The sequence below is a fragment of the Pezoporus occidentalis genome, unplaced genomic scaffold, assembly GCF_034315485.1.
Source record: "Pezoporus occidentalis ecotype Australia unplaced genomic scaffold, CSIRO_AGI_Poc_V1 ctg72, whole genome shotgun sequence".
NCBI lineage: Eukaryota > Metazoa > Chordata > Aves > Psittaciformes > Psittacidae > Pezoporus > Pezoporus occidentalis.
In genome coordinates this window covers 1,293,925-1,315,634 of record NW_026916072.1, presented here as the reverse complement: position 1 = coordinate 1,315,634, position 21,710 = coordinate 1,293,925, and the positions used below count along the sequence as shown (strand labels likewise).

The following is a 21,710-nucleotide window of genomic DNA, read 5'->3' as shown; positions in this document are numbered from 1 at the left end:
AATTGCTCAGGTTCTCTGTGGATATGCATGTTTTCCTTGTCAACAGAAATAAATTTAATAACATACTCTTGAGAGCAGAAATTGATTTGAGAGGGGATCTTCTTGCTGCCTCTCCCTTATCTCCTTTGGCCACATCATGTTTTTTCAGCATGGTGTTTACCATTTCACTCCTAATACAGCAATTCATGTAGGCATCTGTAATTCTGCAAATTTTATCCACTCTTTTTAGGATGCTTGTGTTTATTATCATTGCAAGGGGGGGAGTAGAACTTGCACTGTAACATGAATGAGTGTGGTGGATGACAAGGTAGAATTTGACATGTCAGGTCAATGATTTCCAGTTTATTTGTATGTATGTTTGAGCACTCAGAGTGAAGCAGAAAGCTGAGATTCTTAACCTTTTTTTTATCCTCCCCTTCCCTAGCAAATCTAAGCAGCATGAGAACAGTTGTGCCAGAAGTATCCAGATCCCCTCAGGAAGAAGACAAAATACCTCTGCGTCAGAATGTACAAGTCACCCTGTAGCAAGGAGTATCAGTACTTTTGGTCCATTGGAAGAAGATGAGAAGGAAAACCAGAAGATCAGCCATATCATTCCTACTGGTAGCCTGCCTGCTACTTTGCAAGGACCAACAGTGTGTAGTTTTTCTACCTTAAATGTCATTTCAAGTGTGTGATAGATTGTGAAATAGCATTGATTAGAACAGAATTAACTGTTCCAACTTATGAGAAATACTGGGTTTTGTGATTTAAACTAATATAAGTTGTAGCTTTTACATGTTGGGGTGTCTCAGAGGGAACAAAAGCATTCATAAGACTTTGTAAAGATAATTACATTCCAACTAACGGCATTTTTCCTTTTTATACCATAGGATTCCTTGGGCCTAGAATGGCCCTTGCCTAGTCCTGATCCTATAACGGTTCCTTATCTCAGTCCTCTAGTAGTATGGAAAGAGCTTGAAAGCTTGCTTGAAAATGAAGGGGATCATGCAATAACAGTGGCAGACTTTGTAGATCATCACCCTATTGTGTTCTGGAATTTGGTGTGGTATTTCAGACGCTTGGACTTGCCCAGCAACTTACCAGGATTAATCCTTTCTTCTGAGCACTGTAATAAAAACTCCAAGGTATGGAATCAGATAGGAGATATTGACAGATGAGAAATGCATGCTTTCCCATATAGGAAATGATTAGATAATTCAGTAACTCTTAGAAATGTGTCTTACAGTATGCTAGGTCCTGATTTGGTAAAGAATGTGTCAACTGAAAGAAACTAAAGAATGTGTAACTCTGGAGCTTGGGCTCAGCAGCACTTGTGTGGGATAAGTGTTTAGGTCTTAATAGTCACACTGTAATTTGTGATCTTCACTTGCAAAGATAAGTTTCTAGTTGGTTTTATTGCAGTTTGATGACTAGTTAGGCAGTAGAAGGAGGAGGAAATTATGATTATAAGACTGTAGGAGGATACGCAAAATACTCCTTTGCTATGTCACTGACATCCTGTTCAGATTTAACTTTCTCAGGTTTATAGCAGCTTTAATATTAAAGCTTTTTACCATGATGCCTATAGAGGTGAAAATATATTTTAAATACAGAAGTCCTCTTTCATGACTTTGTAGTAAAATATCTTTATGTATGCATTCTTCTGTTCAGATTCCACGAAGCTGTATGTCAGAGGACAGTAAATACGTTCTTATTCAGATGCTATGGGACAATATGAAATTGCATCAGGATCCAAGGCAGCCTCTGTATATACTGTGGAATGCTCAGAGTAAGCTTTGTTTCTTGTGTCTTTTAGTGGGATTTTTTTTAAAGAACAGTTCTCATCTTGAGCAGCTGAAGAATGTGTTTAGAAAAGAGATGTCTTTGTGGATAGTTCATGCAAGATGCAGAGCTGGTTTTTGATCATACTGCTTTTTGTCTTGCAGGTCAAAATCGCACTCTTTTGTTTGAGAGTGAGTGTCAAGTTTGGTGTTGCTATTCTAAGTCGGTGTGACTTGTTTTGGGAGGGAGGGTGGTTGTATGTTTAGCAGTGAACTGCTTGAACACATTTAGTTTTCCAGCACATCTCTTTCAAATCATTGGCCAGTATCTCCCGTGGCTTTTTCTCCATTGGGAAGGGACAAGTAAGAGGGAATATGTTTCAGTGAACACAGAACTTATGGCAGTTCATCCACTTAGCTTGTTTTCTTATTTTTAGAATATGCTTCCTAAGCATTTTGTTGCCAGTGTTGGATCATATGCCTGAAAATGCTCATGACCCATTGCAGCTCTTGAGTTTTCTCCTATGTGCTTTTTGTTTCTTACGTTGACGTTATTTTGCCTTGATGCTTATTGCTCCTTGTTCACCACATATATATCAATATATTCACAGCTTGTATAGCCTCCCACCTTTTTTTAAGCAACTTTCTACTTGCTCCACAAAGAATATATATGTTCTTACAGCATTTCTAATGTTTTTCAGCCCAGAAGTACCCAATGGTCCATTTATTGCAGAAAGATGATGACTCCTTTAATCAGGAGCTCTTGAGAAGTATGGTGAAGAGCATTAAGATGAATGATGTGTATGGACCAATGAGTCAGATATTGGAAAGATTGAACAAATGGCCACATATGAAAAGACAGAGGTAAGAATAGGAGCACATCCAACTGCAGCAAAGTTGGGTGACAATAAGGCTATTGGAATATGAATTCTATTCTTGTGATGTGTTTTTTAAAGAAAAAAGCACTGGTTTTCAGCAGTGTTCTCATTTATTACATGGTCTGGTAAATGTTCTTGGGTTTTGTGCCTGGATTTAGTGATTTTTATTCATAAGAGGATATAAATCGGTCTTTTTAACAGCTGGAGCAGTGACCAGGTGTTTCTTTGCTTGTCTGCCTGCTTTTCAAGCTAATTTAGAAATGCCTACCATGAAAGGACCTACCATAAGTGATGTCAATATGTGGGGAGTCCAGGGCGATCTTAAGGTCAGAAATGACAATATTTTGGAGGTTGTAATCAGGATTTATGTTGAAAATGCCACTTTAAAAAATAAGTTGTTTTTAAATGCTTGAATCTGTTTTTAATATAGATTGCTTGGTGGTGTATTACTGCAGTGTATAACCTCCCATTTCTTTTTCCAATTTCAGGAGTCTTTACAGAGAAATACTATTTCTTTCACTTGTTGCCCTAGGAAGAGATAACATTGATATAGGTAAGGTTTATAAGTTACTTGAATGAGCATAGATGATGGATGTCTGCAAACCAGTTTTTCAGCTTAAAATAAATAAATATGTAGATTAGGATGAGGTTTGGAGCAAGCTGCTCTAGTGGAAAGTGTCCCTGCCCATGGCAGGGGGTTGGAACTGGGTGAGCTTTAAGATCTCTTCCAATCCAAAATGTTCTGTGATTCTGTGTGTGCCATTCAATAGGAAGTGCTGAATAAAAAGGACTTTACCGTTATTTGATGCTGATGAGTATACTCCCTGTCATTGTGTTTGGGTTGTGGTTTTGAGCAGGGTATACAGAAGTTGCTTTTCTCTTTCTACAGATGCTTTTGACAGAGAGTACAAAATGGCCTATGACCGTCTCACAGCTAGTCAAGTGAAGAATACTCATAATTGTGATAGACCACCGAGTACTGGAGTGATGGAATGCAGAAAGATTTTTGGAGAACCATATCTTTAAATATACTTAGCTAAAGAGGTGATATCTATGATGTATACCTGTGTAAAATAACCACTTCAGTCACAAGGAGCATCTCAGTCTTCAGTGTTCAAGAACGTGTGTACGAATGTACTGTGGCAGAAGGCCTTGGAATGATTAGGCCTACAGAGTGGAAAATGGGCCAAATACTTCCCTGTCCCTTGTCCTTTCTGCAAATCGACGTGTGGAAAGGAGGATTCTAAACAAAATCAGTTCTTTCACTTGGGACAACCCATTACAGTTCCCTTCTTAAAAATTGACAGGTGGACAGAAACAATGCACTGAAACTAATGTGAGCGAAGTAAATCCTTCAGAATCTATTGTTTACATAGAATATTCATGATGTTATGAAGAGCATACAAAGTTGTATTATACGTATTTTAAATTGTTTATAGTAAGTTGATATTTTTTTAATTTTTTTAAATTACTGGAGTGAATTTTAAATGGACTTGCTGCAGAAGCAATACAGTGCTTATTTTTTTTGCAGTACACTGCTATTTATAGTAACTTGTCCAGTTACTTCTTGAAGAGTGATTTGTTTTTAAAGCAGGATAGAACATGTTAACCTTCACCTAGGCAGTACTCTAAATACAGGATTTCTCTCATGCACACATGGAAAACGTGTTACCACAGCAATCAGGAGGAAGGTATGGTAAACTATAAAACTCTACTTACGAACACATGGATGTCTCTAAAACACTTCTGTAGAAACCTTCTCTTCCTTGCTTGTTCCCTTCACTCCCTAGTAAAGAGAAAGCATACTGAAGAGTCCTACAGATTACATTGTGGAATCAGGCCATCCCAGCTGTTGGCACTCGTTAATGTGACCTCATTGCAGATGTAATATAAAGCAAATGACAGCCTGCAAGAAGTTCTTCATAATCATGCAGTGTTTGCAGTCTTGGTGGATGTGTTTGAAACACACTAAATACAACACGTATGTAATGCTAATCCAAAGCTTTTAACTCAAGTACGTAAAGCAAACTTGCTACAGGGAATATTTAGGGAATGTAACTTATTGGGGCATATTGTGCATAGTTAAATGTACTTGGAATGTTTGGTCTCTGTTTCACAGGCAAACCAACTGTTGGTTTTGTTGCTGTGAAGAAACACGCTGTGTCAGTCCTTGTGCTGGAGTCCTGGCTTTTGACTCACGTTTTTCTTGTTCTGGATGTTTAAAAAAGTGTTCTGTGCTCTCAGTCAAATAGCAACTCCTCACCAGAAGGCAGGCCACAAAATAAATACCAGAAGTCTTGTATGGAGGTGGGAAAACAGACATTGAATTGTATAAAACACCTTAAACAAATTAAACCGTGCTTTAACAAATAGCTTTATTTTAGGTAATCTCAATAGTTTTCCAATCCTAATTTCTTTTAGTTGTTGCTGTTACAGTATTTCTAAGTACTCAGCTGTTACATTGGCTTTTGTATTTCAGTCTGCCTAGCAGCAGGTATTTTTAAAGATCTCTTTAGTTTGCAAGTGTAATAGTACAGCAGTATTTAGTTAGGCAGAAAGGAGAGAAACTTTAAAGCTCACATTTACTTTATTAAATGAAACAGCCTGTCGGAGGCTTAAATGAGAAGCAATGCTGCTATGAAGCCCTATGTAACCTCCTCCCAGACCTCTCTAAAGTAGCAAGAGGATGCTGCCCTAAGGAGAAAGGATTTAGAACCGGTAGAGCTGCAGGTATGTGCTGATGATGATTACAAGATACAGTCCTGTTGGATACAGCTTTCATGGGGTAATACCTCTTCTCTAATTTGCTGCTAACGACGTAGCTGACCTTTATGAACTATCCCCCCGCCCTGAGGTGGAGCTAGCAATGCTACACTTACCAACACTTTCACATTTAATTTATTTTAACAATTTGTGATGCTCCTTTTTGTACTGCCACGCTTGTGAAGTGTTCCTCCTGCATAACTATAGCTATTTGTTTTCACCCAGGTACATGGTAATAGTGTATCAGTGTAGGGTGGATACGTACATACCCCCTTCATTCTTCTGAGCTATTATGGAAAACACCAGGTTATTTTTTAACATATTCATTGTAAGTACTGTTAGTGTGCATGTGTGCTCTGCTCTGTACCATAGGTACATTGTATTTACCAAGTAAAAGTTGCATACAGTAGTTGCTGTGTATATAAGCTCATTCATGTTCGTGCTGTGTGTAGGGTAGTGCTCCAAGCTCTTTGCAGTTCTGCTCCCCATGTCATTTACCACTTGGGGCAGCCACTGTTTTATAGGACCTTCAAGCCATGAAGGAGGGCGAGTGCTTTTTCCAGAGCTGCCGTGGTGTGTTAGAGGTACTGAGCTATGAAGTGAGCTTCACACCTCCTACTTGAGTCTGGCAGAAGCGATGGAGCCTGGTCTCTAACCACCCCTCACTTACTAGGGCATAACAGTGCAACTGTGTGTGCTAGCACAGGAATAGATGCAACACTTGTAATACGTGGCCCACTTTCTCCATTCTAGTCCCAGCTTCGTTGTAAGTACTTCCAACTGCCTTCAGACTTGTAAAGCAAACAAGTTTGTCACTTCATTCAAATATCAAGTCCTGCCAGTATTATCAGAAGAGTATATATTGTACCCTGAGAAGGATTCTATATGCATCCTTCAGGTAAACAATCTTACTGTGTCTTTGCATCCTCAGTAGCACTCCTGAAACACTGATGATGTTTATTTGGGTGTGCTTTTAAATTACTATATGACATAGTAATTCATCAAGTGACATCGCTGTACTTAATGAATTGTTTTATGAAGTCTGTGGCAAGTCAGTCCACTGTAGAAATACTATAATGAAATATAGTTGGAATAGTGGTTAAGTGGGAAATTTTCCTCATTTGAGTCGTAATGTTCCAAATGTAGGTCCTGAGGTGGATAATTTTTAAGCATCAGAGAATTCAATGTAGAAACAGTTTTCAACTCTCACTGTCCTTTATTAGAGAAGCAATTTGACTATATTTTCCAATACCACAAAGATGGATAAATAAAATATTTGAGACATATTTTCAATTTAAAATTTTGTATGAACTGAATTTTCCTCTTTTGTGTACTAAATAATGCTTATGTCAAAACCAACCTGAAACAGAGGTGTTACATTTGCAGTGCAATATATATTTTGCTTTACTTATGGTTCCACTGGAATAATTATTGGAGATAAAATGCTGAAATGTGAATAGAAGTTGTGCTGTTTCTCTGACACTGCTAAACTGTTTCCCATTTTGAGAAGGTTTGCTGTTGGTACAGTTACAACCTGATGAATTCAGATTCTGCTGGTGAATTAAGTGATCTGTACCCCAAGAAAGAGAAAATTCCTGCATGTAAAATCTTTGTATAACCAACGGGAGATGCAGATAGTAATGAGAGGGGTATCTCTGGATGATATCTCACTGGGATTTAAAAAAGGTACTTTGTTAGTCTGCAAGCAGCACTTTTTAAATGAATGGTTGTAGATTTGTAAATATGTAATGTTTAAATTTTATTTACCAAAACCCACTATGTTGGATGTTTGCTTTGGTTTGTAGTTTCTTCAAAATATGCAAAGTCAGTGTTCACAATGTCTAAGGGTTGTTTTTTTTTTTTCCCTGTCTCATCCAAAAAAGAAGTTTTACAGTGAGTCAATAAAAAGCTGAAAATCTTTCTGGTTATTTTCATTAACATTTTATTAGATGGATTAGAATGACAGAAATCTCTGCAACTCTTAACTACATTGTTTGCTCACATGAGGCATTGTTAACAATAAACCCATGAGGTTTGTTGGTGGTTGATGTCAGTGGCATTTTTTCATAGTGATTATGTAGAAGACAGTGCTAACAACAAGAATTAGCTCTGGATACAGTAATCTGTGTATTTCAGAGATTAGTGTCAGGATGAAAACAAAATTCAAGCAGATCAGCTTCTGGCTGTAGTATTTCTGATGCCTGGATTTAGTTTTTGCTAGTGGTAATGTTCTAACCCCAGATCCGCTTAATCTTGTTACAGGAAGATGTAAATCCCGATGACATCACACCTGTACTGGTGGCACTTAGAGGGAGTTTTAGGGATTATATTGCAAGATCAAGTACAGATTTAACAGGAGCCATGTGGACAGCTTTCAGGATTGCTCTGCAGCTCTCATCCTGTCTTCTTCTGCATGCAGAAATAACTTACTGCTTTGCTTTCTCCTTGAAAACCTTTGTATTGCATTTCCCACAGTCTGAAGAAGGCCAGGAAAAAGCATTTCCTCTAAAGTGCATCATGATCTGCATACACTTTCCTGGAGGTATGTGTAGAGTACCAGCTGAGGATGCTCTGTAGTGCATCCACTGAAAGGATGAAAACTACCTCTGAGTAGGGCAATCATAGCAAACTAGTTGTGGCCCAGACCTTGGGGACAGGAATACTTTTGTACTGAGCAAACATTCTGTGCGGAAAATTGGCTCCATTAACTTGAGGGGATCACCCTTCATGTATCTACTCCATGCCAGCCTTTCCATGCCAGCCTAAACTTGTATGTTGTTTTATATTGTTTATTCCATTATCTGACCTTTTCTGATCCTAAGGAAAAATAGAGGCTGACGAACCACTTGAGGTTTTGGGGTGCTTTTAATATATTAAAGATGCTTTTTGTTATAATTCTGGTTGCTTTTTTCAGTAGAACAATCGCTGCCTTAAACCCCTTTTGATTTTGATGTATGCTTACAGACATTCTGCAGCATCCAAATGTCACACAGATACTGGGCAGGATATTATCTTGTCTTCTAACATCACACTGATGATCAAAAACACAAAGTAAAGAGCAAACATGGTGAGCCCCAGCAGTTTGTTCATTTTCCATTTACATGAAGCAATTGAGATAATCACAAAGAGGAGCATGAGAAAAAGGAGAACAATTGCACAAAACAAACCATTGCTGCTGACTGCAACTGGATCGAGTTCATTGAAGACAGAGTAAAGGAACCAAGGAACTGGCAAACTGCAAGTAAAGGAAAAGTAATTGAAATAAATGTTTTAAGGCAGTTCATTTTCTGCACCATAACAAAGCAATTTTACCAAACTGTTAGAGGGGAAAAAATGTGTTCCGTGAACTCAGCATAAATCTAAAACTGATGTTGTTCATGTCAAAAACTGCATTTGGGTAATACTTGAGCCATCATAATGCAATCCAGGAATGGAGAAGGGGTTTTAAAATAACACCTATGTATTGAGTGTCTCAGCACGCCATAATAAGGATGTCCTGATGCTTTATTGATAGAAAGTACAGGCGCAGATACTGAGCTTTGATTGCACAGGATCTCTGAGTGACTAAATAAGGATCCTGTCTGTAAATCTTTGGTGTTATTCAAAGACTTGTTCTTTCAAGACAAAAACTCAGTTAATTTGTGTAGATTTAGAATTAGGAGAAGATGATGGACTAAGGTATAAAACTCTGTCTGTCCTGCTTGGGTTAGGTTTCTAAACAAGCCATTAGCTTATTGCTCAGCTGCCCTACATTTAATTACAGCTAAGGTAAAGTTAAGAGCGTGTTTGGACTAAAAGCCACCAGCTGTCTATTTCAGAAGAAACAGGCTATCTTTCAACATTGAATCAATACTCACCCAACAGTGATATCGAAGATATTGCTGCCTACAGAACTGGAGACAGCCATGTCACCTAAGCCTTTCCGAGCAACGATGACACTGGTGATAAGGTCGGGGATGGACGTTCCTGCTGCAAGTATGGTTAACCCCATAATTTCCTCTGATATCCCAATTGTTTCACCAACCTAATAAACACAGAGTTGGGTAAGGCTGTTTGCTTTGTAACATGGAATTTAATTGCTCTGACCATTCTTTTGAGGCTTTATGCTGAATTTGAGCCAGAATATTCTGAATCCCCTTAAACATGGTCACATTTTTCTGCTTTGTGGATAAAAAGTTAAATTTCACAGTGTATGTTGATCTTGGGTTTGCTCTGAAAGCTGGACCACTGGGCCTGTGATCAGTGTTGCCAAGACTAAGAAAGGTCAAGTCAACTACAGCACAACTTTTCTGTCCCAAGTTCACCTCTTTGGATGTCTTCCAACTTTCCCTCTCCAAATTTAGCAGCAGCTCTGTATGATCCAAGAGCTTTGGGAAATGTCAGTCTTTGGATTTATGGCATCATCAACTGTGCTGTGAATGTGCAATATATCACTAAATACAAATTGTGGGTCTGATTCGACAAGATGCAAGTCTTATTTCCCAGAATACCAGGTGAACATTAAGGCACTGGGAGTTAACGGCAGCTTTCAGAATCAGAACCTGTATATTCCTGGAATTTTAATTAGGTGAGGGGTAATTATGTTCAGCACAGAAGCATTCATCAATAAAAAGGCAGTATTAAGATAAATCTTGATGGCACTTTTCCTTTCACTGATGCACAAATTCCCTTGGAAGCTCTTGAAATGGAAAACTCTCTGTCAAATTGAAAAGAATGAATTTGAGAATTCCCTTCTGGGTTCTAAACAAGTCCTTTTGGGTTCTAAACAAACCCAAGTTTCTACCCTGGTGATGGTTGAGTGCAGCTGTAATTCATCAGATAAAATGCCACAGTGATGCTGTTCCTTCCTTCTCCCTCCATCTACTTGTTCTGAAATAGTCTTGTTTGCAAAGAGAAAATAGAGCCCTCACCTGGTGAGCCCACCACACCATGAGGTAAGAGAATACAGCAATCCAGAGGATGGATCCAAAAAACGTGATGACAAAGAATTTTTTGGAGTCCTGTTAAAATCAAGTTTGAAAAGAAAAACATGGAAAAGTTTCAGGAAAATTTAACAACCCCCAGTGAAAATATTCACCTGAAACCCTTCACTGTAATCAGTTGCTTTAATGTGGACCCTGGTCTCTAATTGTATTTGGATTTGTCAGCTTCATTAGGTGACCAGTAGCTGCTGGTGTTGTGGCTGTGATATGCTGCAGCCAGGGCTCCTGTCCCACTCCCAGCAGCATTAACAGCACTTCAAGTATGCAAGGACTCTAAACATGGCAAAACAGAACTGGGGACTCTTCTCAAGAGGAAATGTACAGCTCAGTTAATGAATGCAGTAGCAGAAGGAAGATAGATGCTTACTGGGTTTCTAACGTCAGGCAGAGTGCTCCAGAGAGGAAAGACAATGGGAAACAGGAAAAGGTAAATGGCTTGTTTTTTCCTAGTTGCTGGCCATTCAAGAGATAATGGCTCATCGTTTTCTTCATCATCTGAGCTGTCATCACTGTCTTCATCACTGTCAGAGCTGCTGTCTTCTGAGCTGTCACTGTCTGAGGAGGGCTGTAGATAAGGGGGGGGGAAAGAGCCAGTTTTCACACTCACAAGGAGCTGCACAGCATTTATTCACCATGGTCTTGCCTTGGTAGAGGTTATGTTTGTAACATGGCTGAGGGCAGTCAGAACCCACATCTTGCTGTTGTGGACAAAATCCAGGCATAGCCCATCTCAGTGCCTGTGTATTATGTTAACTAGTTTGCATCTGTTAACTAGTACCAACTTTTACATAGGTTTTTGACTCAAATGAAACATTGACTGTCTGTCCTTGAGAAACCTTTCCTCATCAGAACAGGTGAATTACATTTATTGAAAGGAGGCTTTTGGGAAACAAAACAGAAATGTGTACTGGTGAACATAGGGCAGGCAGCTACTTGTATCTTCCCATATGCTGGAGTACTCCTGTAACCTCGGAAGAGTCATTTGAGGAGAAGATACTAGACAGTTTCAGTCAGTGTCATGTTTTGAACCTGATTTGTGTCTGGAAGATGAAATGTTTCAGCTAGCACATTAATATATCTCATTGCTACATACAGACTATTTTTAGTTGTCAGTTACGGGAAATGAGTTGGGTCCTATCCCAAAAGCCTTAGAGAGAGAAGAAGGAAAGGACGTGACATTTGGTCTCGACTGCGCTCTTACGGCCTGTAATACTTAGTTCAATACCTGGGCATCTTGTGGTGCATCTGCCTTCTGTTTGTCTTTGCCGGCCTCAGAGTCGCTGGCAGGAGTTACCTGAACTTTGCTTGGTGCTGCCTTTTCCTCTTCTGCTAAAAGTAATAAGAAAGAATACTGCTTTCAGTCGCCTTAAGTCTCCTGTGGCCATTTTATGTTAAACCCAGTGTGACTGCTTAGGTTTGCTGTTTGTCCTCTCTGTCTACTGTGGATTACTAAAAGCTGGGCCTGTTGTAGAATGATACCTTGATGCTTCAATGACCTATCTGAAACTGCTGTAAGAGGCACATTCATAACACCAGGGAAATGCTAATTATCTAATCTACAACTGGTGTTTCTTGTTTCATTCTGGATCCTGGAGATCTTATTAAAGCCATCCTTAAAAGCCAGAGAGGATATAAAGCTTTGCTTCTCCTTTATGTTCTAGTAGACCATGGTGTTCTCCAGGGAGCTGATATTCTTCAAGGCTTCTGAGAAATGACTCCCATGTGCTGCCAGGCTTTAATCCCTAATCATTTGATAGGCATTCAAATACAAATAGGAAAGTGCTGACACATACAAGGAAATAACTGCAATGTCCTCTGTGCTGTTCCTGTGTAACCCACATAGCCAAGAGGATCACAAAAATAAGTAAATAGCTGCTTTTCAAACTGGTGACCTGTCAACAAGTGGGGTCCCTCAGAGATTGATATTAGGCCCAATGTTGCTCAATGTCTTCATAAGTGATCTGGGTGATTGGATCAAGTGTGCCCTGATGAAGTTTGCTGATGACACCAAGTGGACACTTCGGAAGGGAGAGGCACACTGCAGGGTCATCTGGACAAACTGGAAGAATGGGCTAACAAGAACCTTATGAAGTTCAACAAGAACAAGTGTAAGGTTTTGCACCTGTGAAAACAATCCAGGAGTGCAACACAGGTTAGGGAGAAGCTCTGTGGAAAGGCACGTGGCAGTCCTGGTGGTACAAGCTTCATACGAGTCAACAGTGTGCTGCTGTGGCAAAGAAAGCCAACAGGATGTTAGGGAACATGAACAAGGGCATCACCAGCAGAGAGAAAGATGTCATTGTCCCACTCTACTTGGTGCTTGTCAGGCCACACCTGGAATTCTGGGTTCAGTTTTGGTCCCTGCTATACAAAAAAGATATGGACAGGCTGGAGAGCGAGCCTGGCTTTTCTCCTTGGAGGAATCTTCCATGTCTTCTTGAAGTGTGCCAAACTTCCAAGGTAAAATGAAGGTACTTTGTTTAACAAACACCTCATTTGCAGGGTCTACCAAAGATCAGTAGCACCCAGCTTCTGCTTCTAATGGCCTGATTTCCCCTCTTCTACCCTTCTGGTGGCAATTTACACTGTATCCTTGTAGCACTTTGTGTTTGGATGCTGTCTCACTAACCACTCCTAGACTCCCGGGGGGATGGCTTTTATTGCCCACTCTTAGTGCACATCAATTGATTTCTGCTGCATTATTATAGCAGCCATCTGTGATCTGTAATAACAGAAGATATGTGTTAAACCATCGTGTTTCTTTGCCAGCCCTTGAGTGCTGAGTGCTGGAAAAGGTGGGGGGTTGCAGCACAAAACAAGGCAAACAGCACCAACTCTTCATGCACTCACCTTCTGGTTTTGATCCTTCTCCTGCTTTGGCCTTGGCTATGTTGCTCAGGATGTCAACCCTGTCTTTAAATTTTGCTGTGGATGAGAAGGATGCATTCATCAGCAGCTGCCAGCTATCCAAGCCCCCTTTACCTGCCTCCCCCAGCACACATACGCTCTCCCCCCTTTCCTGTTGCGTGGATTGCCGTCAGCACTGACTTGTGAGTTGTTCTGGCTGTGGCCCTATGGTTTAGCTGCTGCTAGTTGATCAAGTTATATTTAAATGCTTAGTACTATGGCAGTTATGCAAGCAATTTCACATGTAACCAATACCTTATAATTTAAAAGAAAACCTAGAGGGAAGAGAAATCCTTTCCAGGGGATATCCGTACTTCATAAGAAGCAAACGTAGGAAGAACAGAGGAGGAGTTTCAATGCAGTATCACTTGGTTCCTAAAGGACTGTTGATTTCTTTTCAGGCTAGATTATATACAAGCTGAAAATGACACCTTCCTTCTGCCATGTGGCTGCTGAAGAGGCTTTACTGTGCTATTGCAGCCTGGTGACCTGATGGTAAAGAAAGATTAAAAACCATTCATGTTCCAGTTATGTGGAAAATGGTTTCTCTAAGGAAGCACGAACGTCTCCTCTGCTGGAGTTGATCTAAATTCCTGGTGTCCAGGTTCAACACGGCCCAGGCTACCCAAGAGATCATCTTCACCGGTGCAGTGTCCAGTACTGTGTTTTTGGGACTACTGAGGACTTGTCCCACTGTAAACCATGCTCTGCTCAGCTGAGCTGCTTTCTTATTGTGTGTCTCCATAGCTAGGTGTTGTGCTCAAATACCTTAACTTCTACTCCTATTGAAAGTGAGCAAGTTGTTGGCTCAAGGAAAACCCTTATTTTGCTCTAATCTATATCCTCTGAGCTGCTTGCTGAGTCCAACAATTAAGCAGAGGGTTACAGGTTTTGCACATAGCAGCCACAAGAAATTGGTTGTGCCTTGCTTGGCTTGGGCTGTAAATTAACTTCCTTTGAAAGTTTTATCACACCAGTTTAATCTACTGTACTGCTGCCCATGCTGTGGATTCCCCAGCATTGGATGCTTTTAAGATTCAGCTGGACAGAGTGCTGGGACGTCTGGTCTAGGTCATGCTTTGCCTAGAATGGATCAGATGCTCCTTGACATCTCTTCCAAGCTGAGATTCTACGATTCTATGAGCTCTTCTCCTTTTGAAAGGCTGGTTGTGACTAAAGAGCCTGGACTCTTCCATGCTCCTTGCCAGTACTGAAGCCTACCAGAGGGGATGTAAAGCACTTTGCTTCGTTCCCCCTCTACTGATGCTAAGCACAAATGCATCCATCAGTGCAGGGCAATGAAGAGGTGACCTTTTGCTCCTAGTCTCCTCTAACCACTGGGCAATGCATCTTTCTGTTCAGCTTTTCCCCAAAGCTGTTACAAAAGCTTCTGTCAGCAGGGTCAGGGCGGTCAGGCTCAGGCTGAAAGAGATTAAGCAGATTCAAGCTCCTGGCTTGCTGCCCTCACCTAGGCTGCAGGCTGTGAGCACTGACCCAAGAAGAGCCTCTGAGCATCTCTCTGTCAGGATAAAGAGATTAAGTCCAGGCCAGTGTCCAGTTCTCATGAGATCAGCCTGACTTAAAAAGGTGTTAATTCTTCTGACACACAACTCATGCAGGATGGGCTGAGACTGGAGGAGCTGCTGGCTATAAGCTGGCCAGATCTGCAGGTCAGCACTGGGAGGAAAGAAATCTGTCAACTGAGTCCTTGCTAGTGCTGGGGATTAGCTGGGCAGGGCAGCTGGGGCTCTGCAGCCCTATGGGCTCAGCCCTCACTCAGGGGTGCAGTCCCCAGGGCATTCACTGCTGGTGAATCAAGCAGGAGGTGCTGTGCCCAGGGGGCTTGAGATGCTCTTCAGGAAGATTCATATCCTATGGATTGACAGCATCTAGGCTGGACTGAAGGTGGAAGCGGAGTTTTCACCTGGAGTATGGCTCTTATGTTTATTTAATACTTTGGCTCTAATATTGAATCTTACAGCACTAACTTACAATATGAACAGCAGGAAGGATTTTTTTTCCTTTAAAATCTGGCATGAACCTGGAGGATTGGGAGATTTTGCTGTTTAAAAGTGGAAGTATATATATATAATACTATATATTTATATTATATATATATAATCCCATTATTCCTTTTTCCCATTTGTATCATTAATCTCTTAAAGCAAGTGATTGAATGCTAATGAAGCAAGGAGAAACTGTAGCTGCCCTCAGTTCCTAGCTCTACGCTAGCCTGCACCACTGCTCTCTTCTGGTCTGCTTTCCAGAATCATTAGCTTGTGAACTAGGGTGTGCTGAGGGTGGACAGCTCTGACATCCCTGCTGCTGGAGCCTTTTTCTTCCTTCAGAAGTAAAATAAGGCTTCTGTCTTCTTCCCTCTATGATTAGAGTTTAAAGAGTAACCCAAGAGTAAGACTGGAGGATCAGAAATGAGAGGGCTCCTCAGTGTTTCCAAAATCCTTGCTCCCTTTAATTCCCCAGCAGTTCCCTCTGGTGTCTAACTGAAGACTGTGGGAAGACCTCATGCTCTGCTTCTACACCCTTCCAGTGAAAGTGCAGAAAAGCCCAAATTTACCAGAAACTTCTCATTTGAAAATAAAAGCTTCTCAAAAATACAATTCAGGATGCAGTGTAAATGTTAGAACCGTTAAAGTAAAACCCCTCATCCCCTGCAGAGAGAGGCTGAAGTGTAATGAGCCCTTCCTAATACAAAAAGCAAACACTCTGATCTTAATCCATTCTTCACATGAGAAATTTTGCTTCCCCCAAGGGGTGCTGCATTAGGAACAAACAAAGTTTGTATTTCAGACTCCTGTATTTCTAAACCCTGCCTCTGGAGGCTGGTTGTGCAGGTTGAGGGCTGGCTGGTTTTCCACATTTTGGACTCTTGCTGCCCTGAAATGGTTTCTCTGCTGCCCAAATAAAGTGCAACTGCAGCAGAGAGAAGGAAACCCTACAGAGAACCTAATTTCAGTAAGATAAGTTAGGAACTGCTGAGCAATAATTGGCAACCTTTTCCTTTGTAGAGTGTTCTTTGCCACAGCCTCTAAGTGCTGATGCTATGAGCACTGCCAAGAAGGAACAAGGACCCTTGGGGAAAGATCAATTGATTTGGGATCATCTTTTATGTTGCAACCTAATTACAGAAATGTATCTGGTACAGACAGTGCCGCACAAGCTGCAAAGAGAAGGACTTTGCTGGTGCTCAGTGGAATGAGGCACCCAGCTGTACTGAGGGCACTGAATGACTGGTGCTTTTAACAAAGGCTGAGCTTGCAGCCCTGATATGCCTTGGTGGGTTCAAATCCTTTTCATATTCATCCTGGGCAAGTCACATCATTTTTATGGCCAAGATCCTCAAGGAATTTGGGTTTCTCAGTCTATTCATACATGATTCCTTTTGTCCAGATTCCCTTTTCTTTAGGTATGAATTTATCAGGGTAAGGTAAGGTCTTCTACAAGATACACAGGTCTCTAGCTCCTTGGTTTTGAGTGCTGTACTGTCATAGTATCAGTAACTTTCTTTATCATTACCTTTTCTAAGGAGCTGTCTCTGTTCTAGCAGTGTTGAGTGGAACAGGCATGTACCTGGGGCAGAGGTTTTGCCCTTATCTCAGTGGTATTATTATAGTAATGGGTGCAAAAAATAACATTTTCGGAGAGACTGTAGCCCATCTTTGCATCCTGTTGTATTGGATTTGCTTAAGTATGTATGGTCACACTCCCATCTAGTGGCTGCCGCATACGGAGACTCACTCAAGGTCTGCCTGGCTGGAATGAGAGGGCAAGTTGTCTTTTAGAGAAGATCCAAACTTCCCCTCCAGCCCCTTTTATCCATTATTCATAAGTCGTAGTACTAACAGCCTCTTTAGCAAAGCCAGTGGCTTACAACTGCCTTGTAGCCCCCAGCAGAAGCAAGGGCAGTAGAGCAAACCCTGATGATTCTGGGTCTTGTTAGGCTACTGTTAGTAATGCCATGGATGCCTCCACTAAAATCTGTCAAAGCAGACACTTATCTGTCTCTCCGTCCTTATCAAGCCTCCTTTGTTCCTCCATCAGTTTGTGCAGCTGGGATTTTGATCTGAAGAGTCCTTTTTGTAACCTCTGTGATAGAGGTGTTGATCTGCTTAGCTTCAATCTCTCTTTGAATGGACAAGGGATAATCTCTTTAGAACAAGTAGGGCAGTGAAGGGGCAGGGCATGTGCTGAGCTAGGGAAGAACAATCTAAAAAACCAAGCTTTTTTAATGTGCTTCATCATTTGTTGGAAAATTAACTTCCCCACTGTGTTTGGATTAAAGGTGATAACAGTGCAGCAGGTAAAAGTTTGTGTACAAAGACCCTGGGTCTGGCTGCAGATGTGGCTTCTCTGCTTCCTGCCCAGTTTAAAAGAAGATATCTTAGTCCTGAGCTGATCAGCCCTTGGCCCACTGCCTGCAAAGTGCTGTGGGTACAGTTTGCCACAGGAGTGACGATACCACAGTGTTGCAGGTGGGCTTTTTAGAGGTGTTCAGTGTTGGTCTAAATCACCTATGGACTGGCTTAGCCATCATAATTGGAACTCATTGTGTGCTTTAGATGTCAGCTGGGATTTTGACCACTGTCAAAATGATAATTTGAGGGTTTTAACTTCTATTTCCTCTTGTGCAGGTTTACCCCTTGTGAAGGGGCATGTGCACAGCAGGGGATGTGTGTAGGTAATGAGCTCTCCCTGTGTTCATTTTCCTGTTGTAAATGACACTGATATAGGTTGAGCAGCTCTTTCTCACAAATGCAGTCAGCATTGAATGCTGCTGCTTCAAGCTGAGGGCTGAGCTAAGAAGAGGAAGGAAGATGTGCCCTGCTATGAGATGGAGGAAGCTGTAACTCGAGTTTGCCCCTGCTGTCTGAGAGACAGCAGAAGATGAGGGATTGCAGTGACTGCCACTGCTTGCAGGGACCCCAGCAACAACAACTGCTTCACATGTCCTCATGCCCCTTCAAGCAGCAGCTGCCCACAGCAGTAATCAGTTTTGCACCAGTAAATTAGGTATGGCAGGGCCAAAACGTGAGCAGTTTGTCCTTGCTAGCCATGCGATCAGAAGGGGTATGTCCCACTGCTGCAGAGCTCACTGCTATAACACTGTCACGCTCAGAGCTGCATTTTGGGAGGGGTTGCTGATGCCCAACACCCTGACATACAAAGGTTGTATTCCCAGTTAAACTGCTCTACACTCAGGGCTGCAAACCCAAGTCCCTCAGATGTGGAGCATTCACTCACCGTCTGTCAGGGGGTCCAGGGTGTGGATCATGAGTTGGAAGACGGTGCTGCGCATTTGAGTATTGTGTAGGGAGGCTGAGCTGCTGCCTCGCTGTAAGGCTGATCCAGGCTATGGAAAGGTACAACGCAGCAAGTCAATAGCAGTTTCTTCCTCAAAACATCTCCACCGTTGGTTTGCTTCTGCCCTGGGGATGCATTTATATGGAGGCTGATCTCCACAACCCAAGGAGCAACCTCTACATTTAAGTTCACACTAGCCATTCACAGCAAGAGACATGAGATAGCAGGTCAGGCTGTCCTTAGAGAAAGGCTCTACAGAGGACTCTGGCCCTCTCTCAGTCTTTTGTCACAAGCAATAGGACAAGAGGAAATGGCTTCAAGTTGTGCCACAAAAGGTTTAGATTGGATATGGGGAAAAAATTCATTCCCAAAAGCATTGTCAAGCATTGGCACAGGCTGCCCAGGGCAGTGCTGGAGTCACCATCCCTGGAGGGATTTAAAAGACGTGTAGATGTGGCACTTAGGGGCATGGTTTAGTGGGGGACTTGGCAGTGCCAGCTTAATGGGTGGACTTGATCTTAAAGGTCTTTTCCAACCTAAACAGTTCTATGGTTCTATGAGTCTATGAAATGCAATGGGCTCACACAGACTCAATACAATGTTATAAATTACAACCAAAGCATGCAATGCTTTCAGTCATAACTTGTCATTAACTGTAGATTTATATACTGCTACAAGATAATGCTACAGTCATGTCAGGTGTCCTTGAAAGCTATGGTGCTCTGCTCTTACACGAGAGTCAACACCAGAGTCCTAATGAGCTTTTGACTGAACATTAATTAGTACAGGTATGTTAAGTGCACACAGGAACAAGAAGCATCCATATGAGGAAGCTGGTATGTTACATACTTCTGCAGCCACTACATCAGGTCTCTCCATGCAATGGCTGGCCAGCCATATGGAAAACAAAGAGTCAGCAAGTTAACCAGCAGCAGAGGAATGAGCTCCTCAGTGTTTGCTGTGGGAAAGGACAGACCCTACCAACCTCTGCTCTGGGAGCCCAGGTAGAAAACTGGCCATGAAACCAGGTAAGAATTGCTCTGAATTTCTCTATTCTTTTTTAAAGCACTGAATGAACAGCACCCATTTGACAATAGCTACTCAAATCCACTTGGAAAGGCTGACTGTCTCTTCATTTTTATAAAAATTCCTTTGAGGACACAATTCATCCAGGTGTCCTTTTAAATAAGCTGTGGATATTGTGCCAAGCATGCCTGGTTCTTTGCACAAAGCAGGCTTTGGTCCCGATTTCTTGACGGAGAAGTTGACACCTTTATTCACAGCCTAACTTGGGGAGGGGTTCAGAATACAATGACTTCAGATCCCTGCAAAGCTGCTTAGAACCTACCTGCAGCCTCCTCCCATCTGCTGGCTTCTTTGCTCCATCATCTGCAACTGCCCCAGTGCTTTTCTGTATGCAAGAACAAAAGGGATTGAACACCACTACTGCTTCACCTGCTTTTTGAGGATCTAATAACAGTCCTTCAGGCTACTGTCTGTGAGGAAGTGGGACAGCTAATACACATGACAAAAGCTGCAGATGGGGTAACAAGTGATACCATCAGCATCCCAGCAGCACACCTCAATTGAGAAAGGGCAAAGAGAATCTCCTCCAACATCTCTCATCTGCAAGAGGCTTGGACAATGCCTCTTACCAGAAGCCTTTTTCTCCCTGTTTAACACAGAATTATCCAGTCTTGTTCCCAGACTAAGAATAATGTTCTGCAAGTGTTTTTTTGGAAACTCCTTTACAATAACCCAGTAAGCAAAATCCCACTTCTTTGACAGTAGATAGGAAACCACTATCTTTAGTAAATGCAATGGTAGAACTCCCTTTTAGTTCCATTCTCTAATTTCTTAGACTCTCTACTATCTAGATTGCCTTTCCCTCATTTTATAACCATAATTATTGACCAGTACCTGTATTCTGAGGTTTTGTTTGAATATGCACTTTGTGAAGGAGATGCAGTTTCTCTGTGGTTTACGCTAGAACGAATTATTTCCAACTTGCCCTCTGAACAATAAGGACACCAACCTTCCGTATATGCTCTACTGTTGCTGCCTGCACAGCATTCAGCTTCTTGCTCAGCTCCTGCTTCACCCATTGTTCTAGGTGCACGTTGTATTTCATAGTGAATACATATGTTGCATAGGCAGTCAGTAAAAGGAGGCTTTCCCACCAGTCAATGACACTGTCTAGGAAAAATAGGATGAGCATCATTAAGTCTACAATGTAGAATGAGATGTCTCTAAATAAGGGCCACCATGTCAAGTGGAGTATCTCCCTTGAGAAGAGGGCACAGGTGCCAATGACAAAGAGGATATTAAACACTGCTGAGCCCACAATGGTACCGATGCCAACATTGCTGTGTGAGATGAAGACACCTATGAGGGAGGTGAAGAGTTCTGGTGCTGATCCACCTGCTGCCATGAAGGTGGCTCCAGCCACATCTTCAGAGATCTGCAACTTCTCTGTGATCACTCCCAAAGCAGGGACAAAATACTCATCACACACAATGGCCAAGGCCACAAATACATACATCATGCCAAAGATGTGAAGTACAACCCACCCTTGTCTGCGTTCTTCCACACTGAACAGGTCCTGGGGATATTCTCCTTTGGACTCATATGGTGGCTTTTCATCTGGGTAGTTTCCACTGCCATTGCCTTGCTGTGGTGTTGTACTCACGGATGTAGTGATGGGCACAATCGGCTCAGAATCCACATATACACAGTGCCTTATTTTGGGTGGTGCTGTGACATTGCCTGTTACAGCAGTCCTGTTGCTGGCGATGTCCCTAGAGGTCACTTTGACAGGGTCCATCGCTTGGGGTGCTAAGGGTGGTGCTGGAACAGCAGAGGGCCTGAACTGGAGCTGATAAAGGGAAAGGACCAACATTATGGCAAGCAAGAAAATGATTCGGTTCCGTTGTAGCCGCCGCCTCCTTGGTAAATGCATTTCCTAAAGGTTCTAAAATCAGTCGTGTCCAGGAGCCACTGAAGACTTCTCTCAATCAGCAGTTTGCACTTATATCCACCATTGCTGTTTCTAGCTGATCTTAAGCATCAAGAGTGAAACTGTGACACAAGATACAGAA

At 41.9% G+C, this 21,710-nt stretch overlaps 2 protein-coding genes across 12 annotated transcripts in view; one reads left to right on the top strand and one right to left on the bottom strand.

Annotated features, from left to right (window-relative positions):
* The window catches only part of DENND4A (DENN domain containing 4A), a 53,076-nt gene extending 45,752 nt beyond the window's left edge, over positions 1 to 7,324 (top strand). For 4 of the 5 annotated variants that reach the window (XM_062601742.1, XM_062601740.1, XM_062601739.1 and 1 more), the window contains 7 exons: positions 425 to 635; positions 873 to 1,127; positions 1,654 to 1,771; positions 1,929 to 1,955; positions 2,465 to 2,627; positions 3,130 to 3,194; positions 3,531 to 7,324. In XM_062601742.1, coding sequence (XP_062457726.1) covers positions 425 to 635; positions 873 to 1,127; positions 1,654 to 1,771; positions 1,929 to 1,955; positions 2,465 to 2,627; positions 3,130 to 3,194; positions 3,531 to 3,667 — 976 coding nt within the window. In that variant the 3' untranslated portion in view covers positions 3,668 to 7,324. The remainder of the gene's footprint in view (positions 1 to 424; positions 636 to 872; positions 1,128 to 1,653; positions 1,772 to 1,928; positions 1,956 to 2,464; positions 2,628 to 3,129; positions 3,195 to 3,530) is intronic. The other variant, XM_062601743.1, reaches the window with a different exon arrangement.
* Positions 7,325 to 8,319: 995 nt separating this feature from the next.
* Positions 8,320 to 21,694, bottom strand: SLC24A1 (solute carrier family 24 member 1). Of its 7 annotated transcripts, XM_062601750.1 has the most exons (10): positions 21,183 to 21,694; positions 20,648 to 20,804; positions 19,961 to 20,023; positions 18,553 to 18,661; positions 13,237 to 13,311; positions 11,612 to 11,715; positions 10,754 to 10,951; positions 10,315 to 10,404; positions 9,262 to 9,428; positions 8,320 to 8,639 (listed from the first exon to the last, which is right to left on the bottom strand). In XM_062601750.1, the coding sequence occupies exons 1-10, from the start codon at positions 21,569 to 21,571 to the stop codon at positions 8,390 to 8,392; spliced, it is 1,602 nt and encodes a 533-aa protein (XP_062457734.1). In that variant the 5' UTR covers positions 21,572 to 21,694; the 3' UTR covers positions 8,320 to 8,389. The 7 variants fall into 7 exon arrangements, with proteins under 7 accessions (XP_062457734.1, XP_062457728.1, XP_062457732.1 ...); XM_062601744.1 differs by having other exon boundaries at positions 20,648 to 21,694; XM_062601748.1 differs by having other exon boundaries at positions 8,320 to 8,435; positions 20,648 to 21,694.
* Between the last annotated feature and the right edge of the window lie 16 nt (positions 21,695 to 21,710).

Coding starts and splice junctions, on each gene's coding strand:
- SLC24A1 (XM_062601744.1), bottom strand. CDS start 21,571: ATGCATTTACCAAGGAGGCGGCGGCTACAACGGAACCGAATCATTTTC. Junction 20,024..20,647: donor CAGTAGAGCATATACGGAAG/GTTGGTGTCCTT, acceptor TCTTGCATACAG/AAAAGCACTGGGGCAGTTGC. Junction 10,405..10,753: donor TGCCTGACGTTAGAAACCCA/GTAAGCATCTAT, acceptor TGATTTTAACAG/GACTCCAAAAAATTCTTTGT.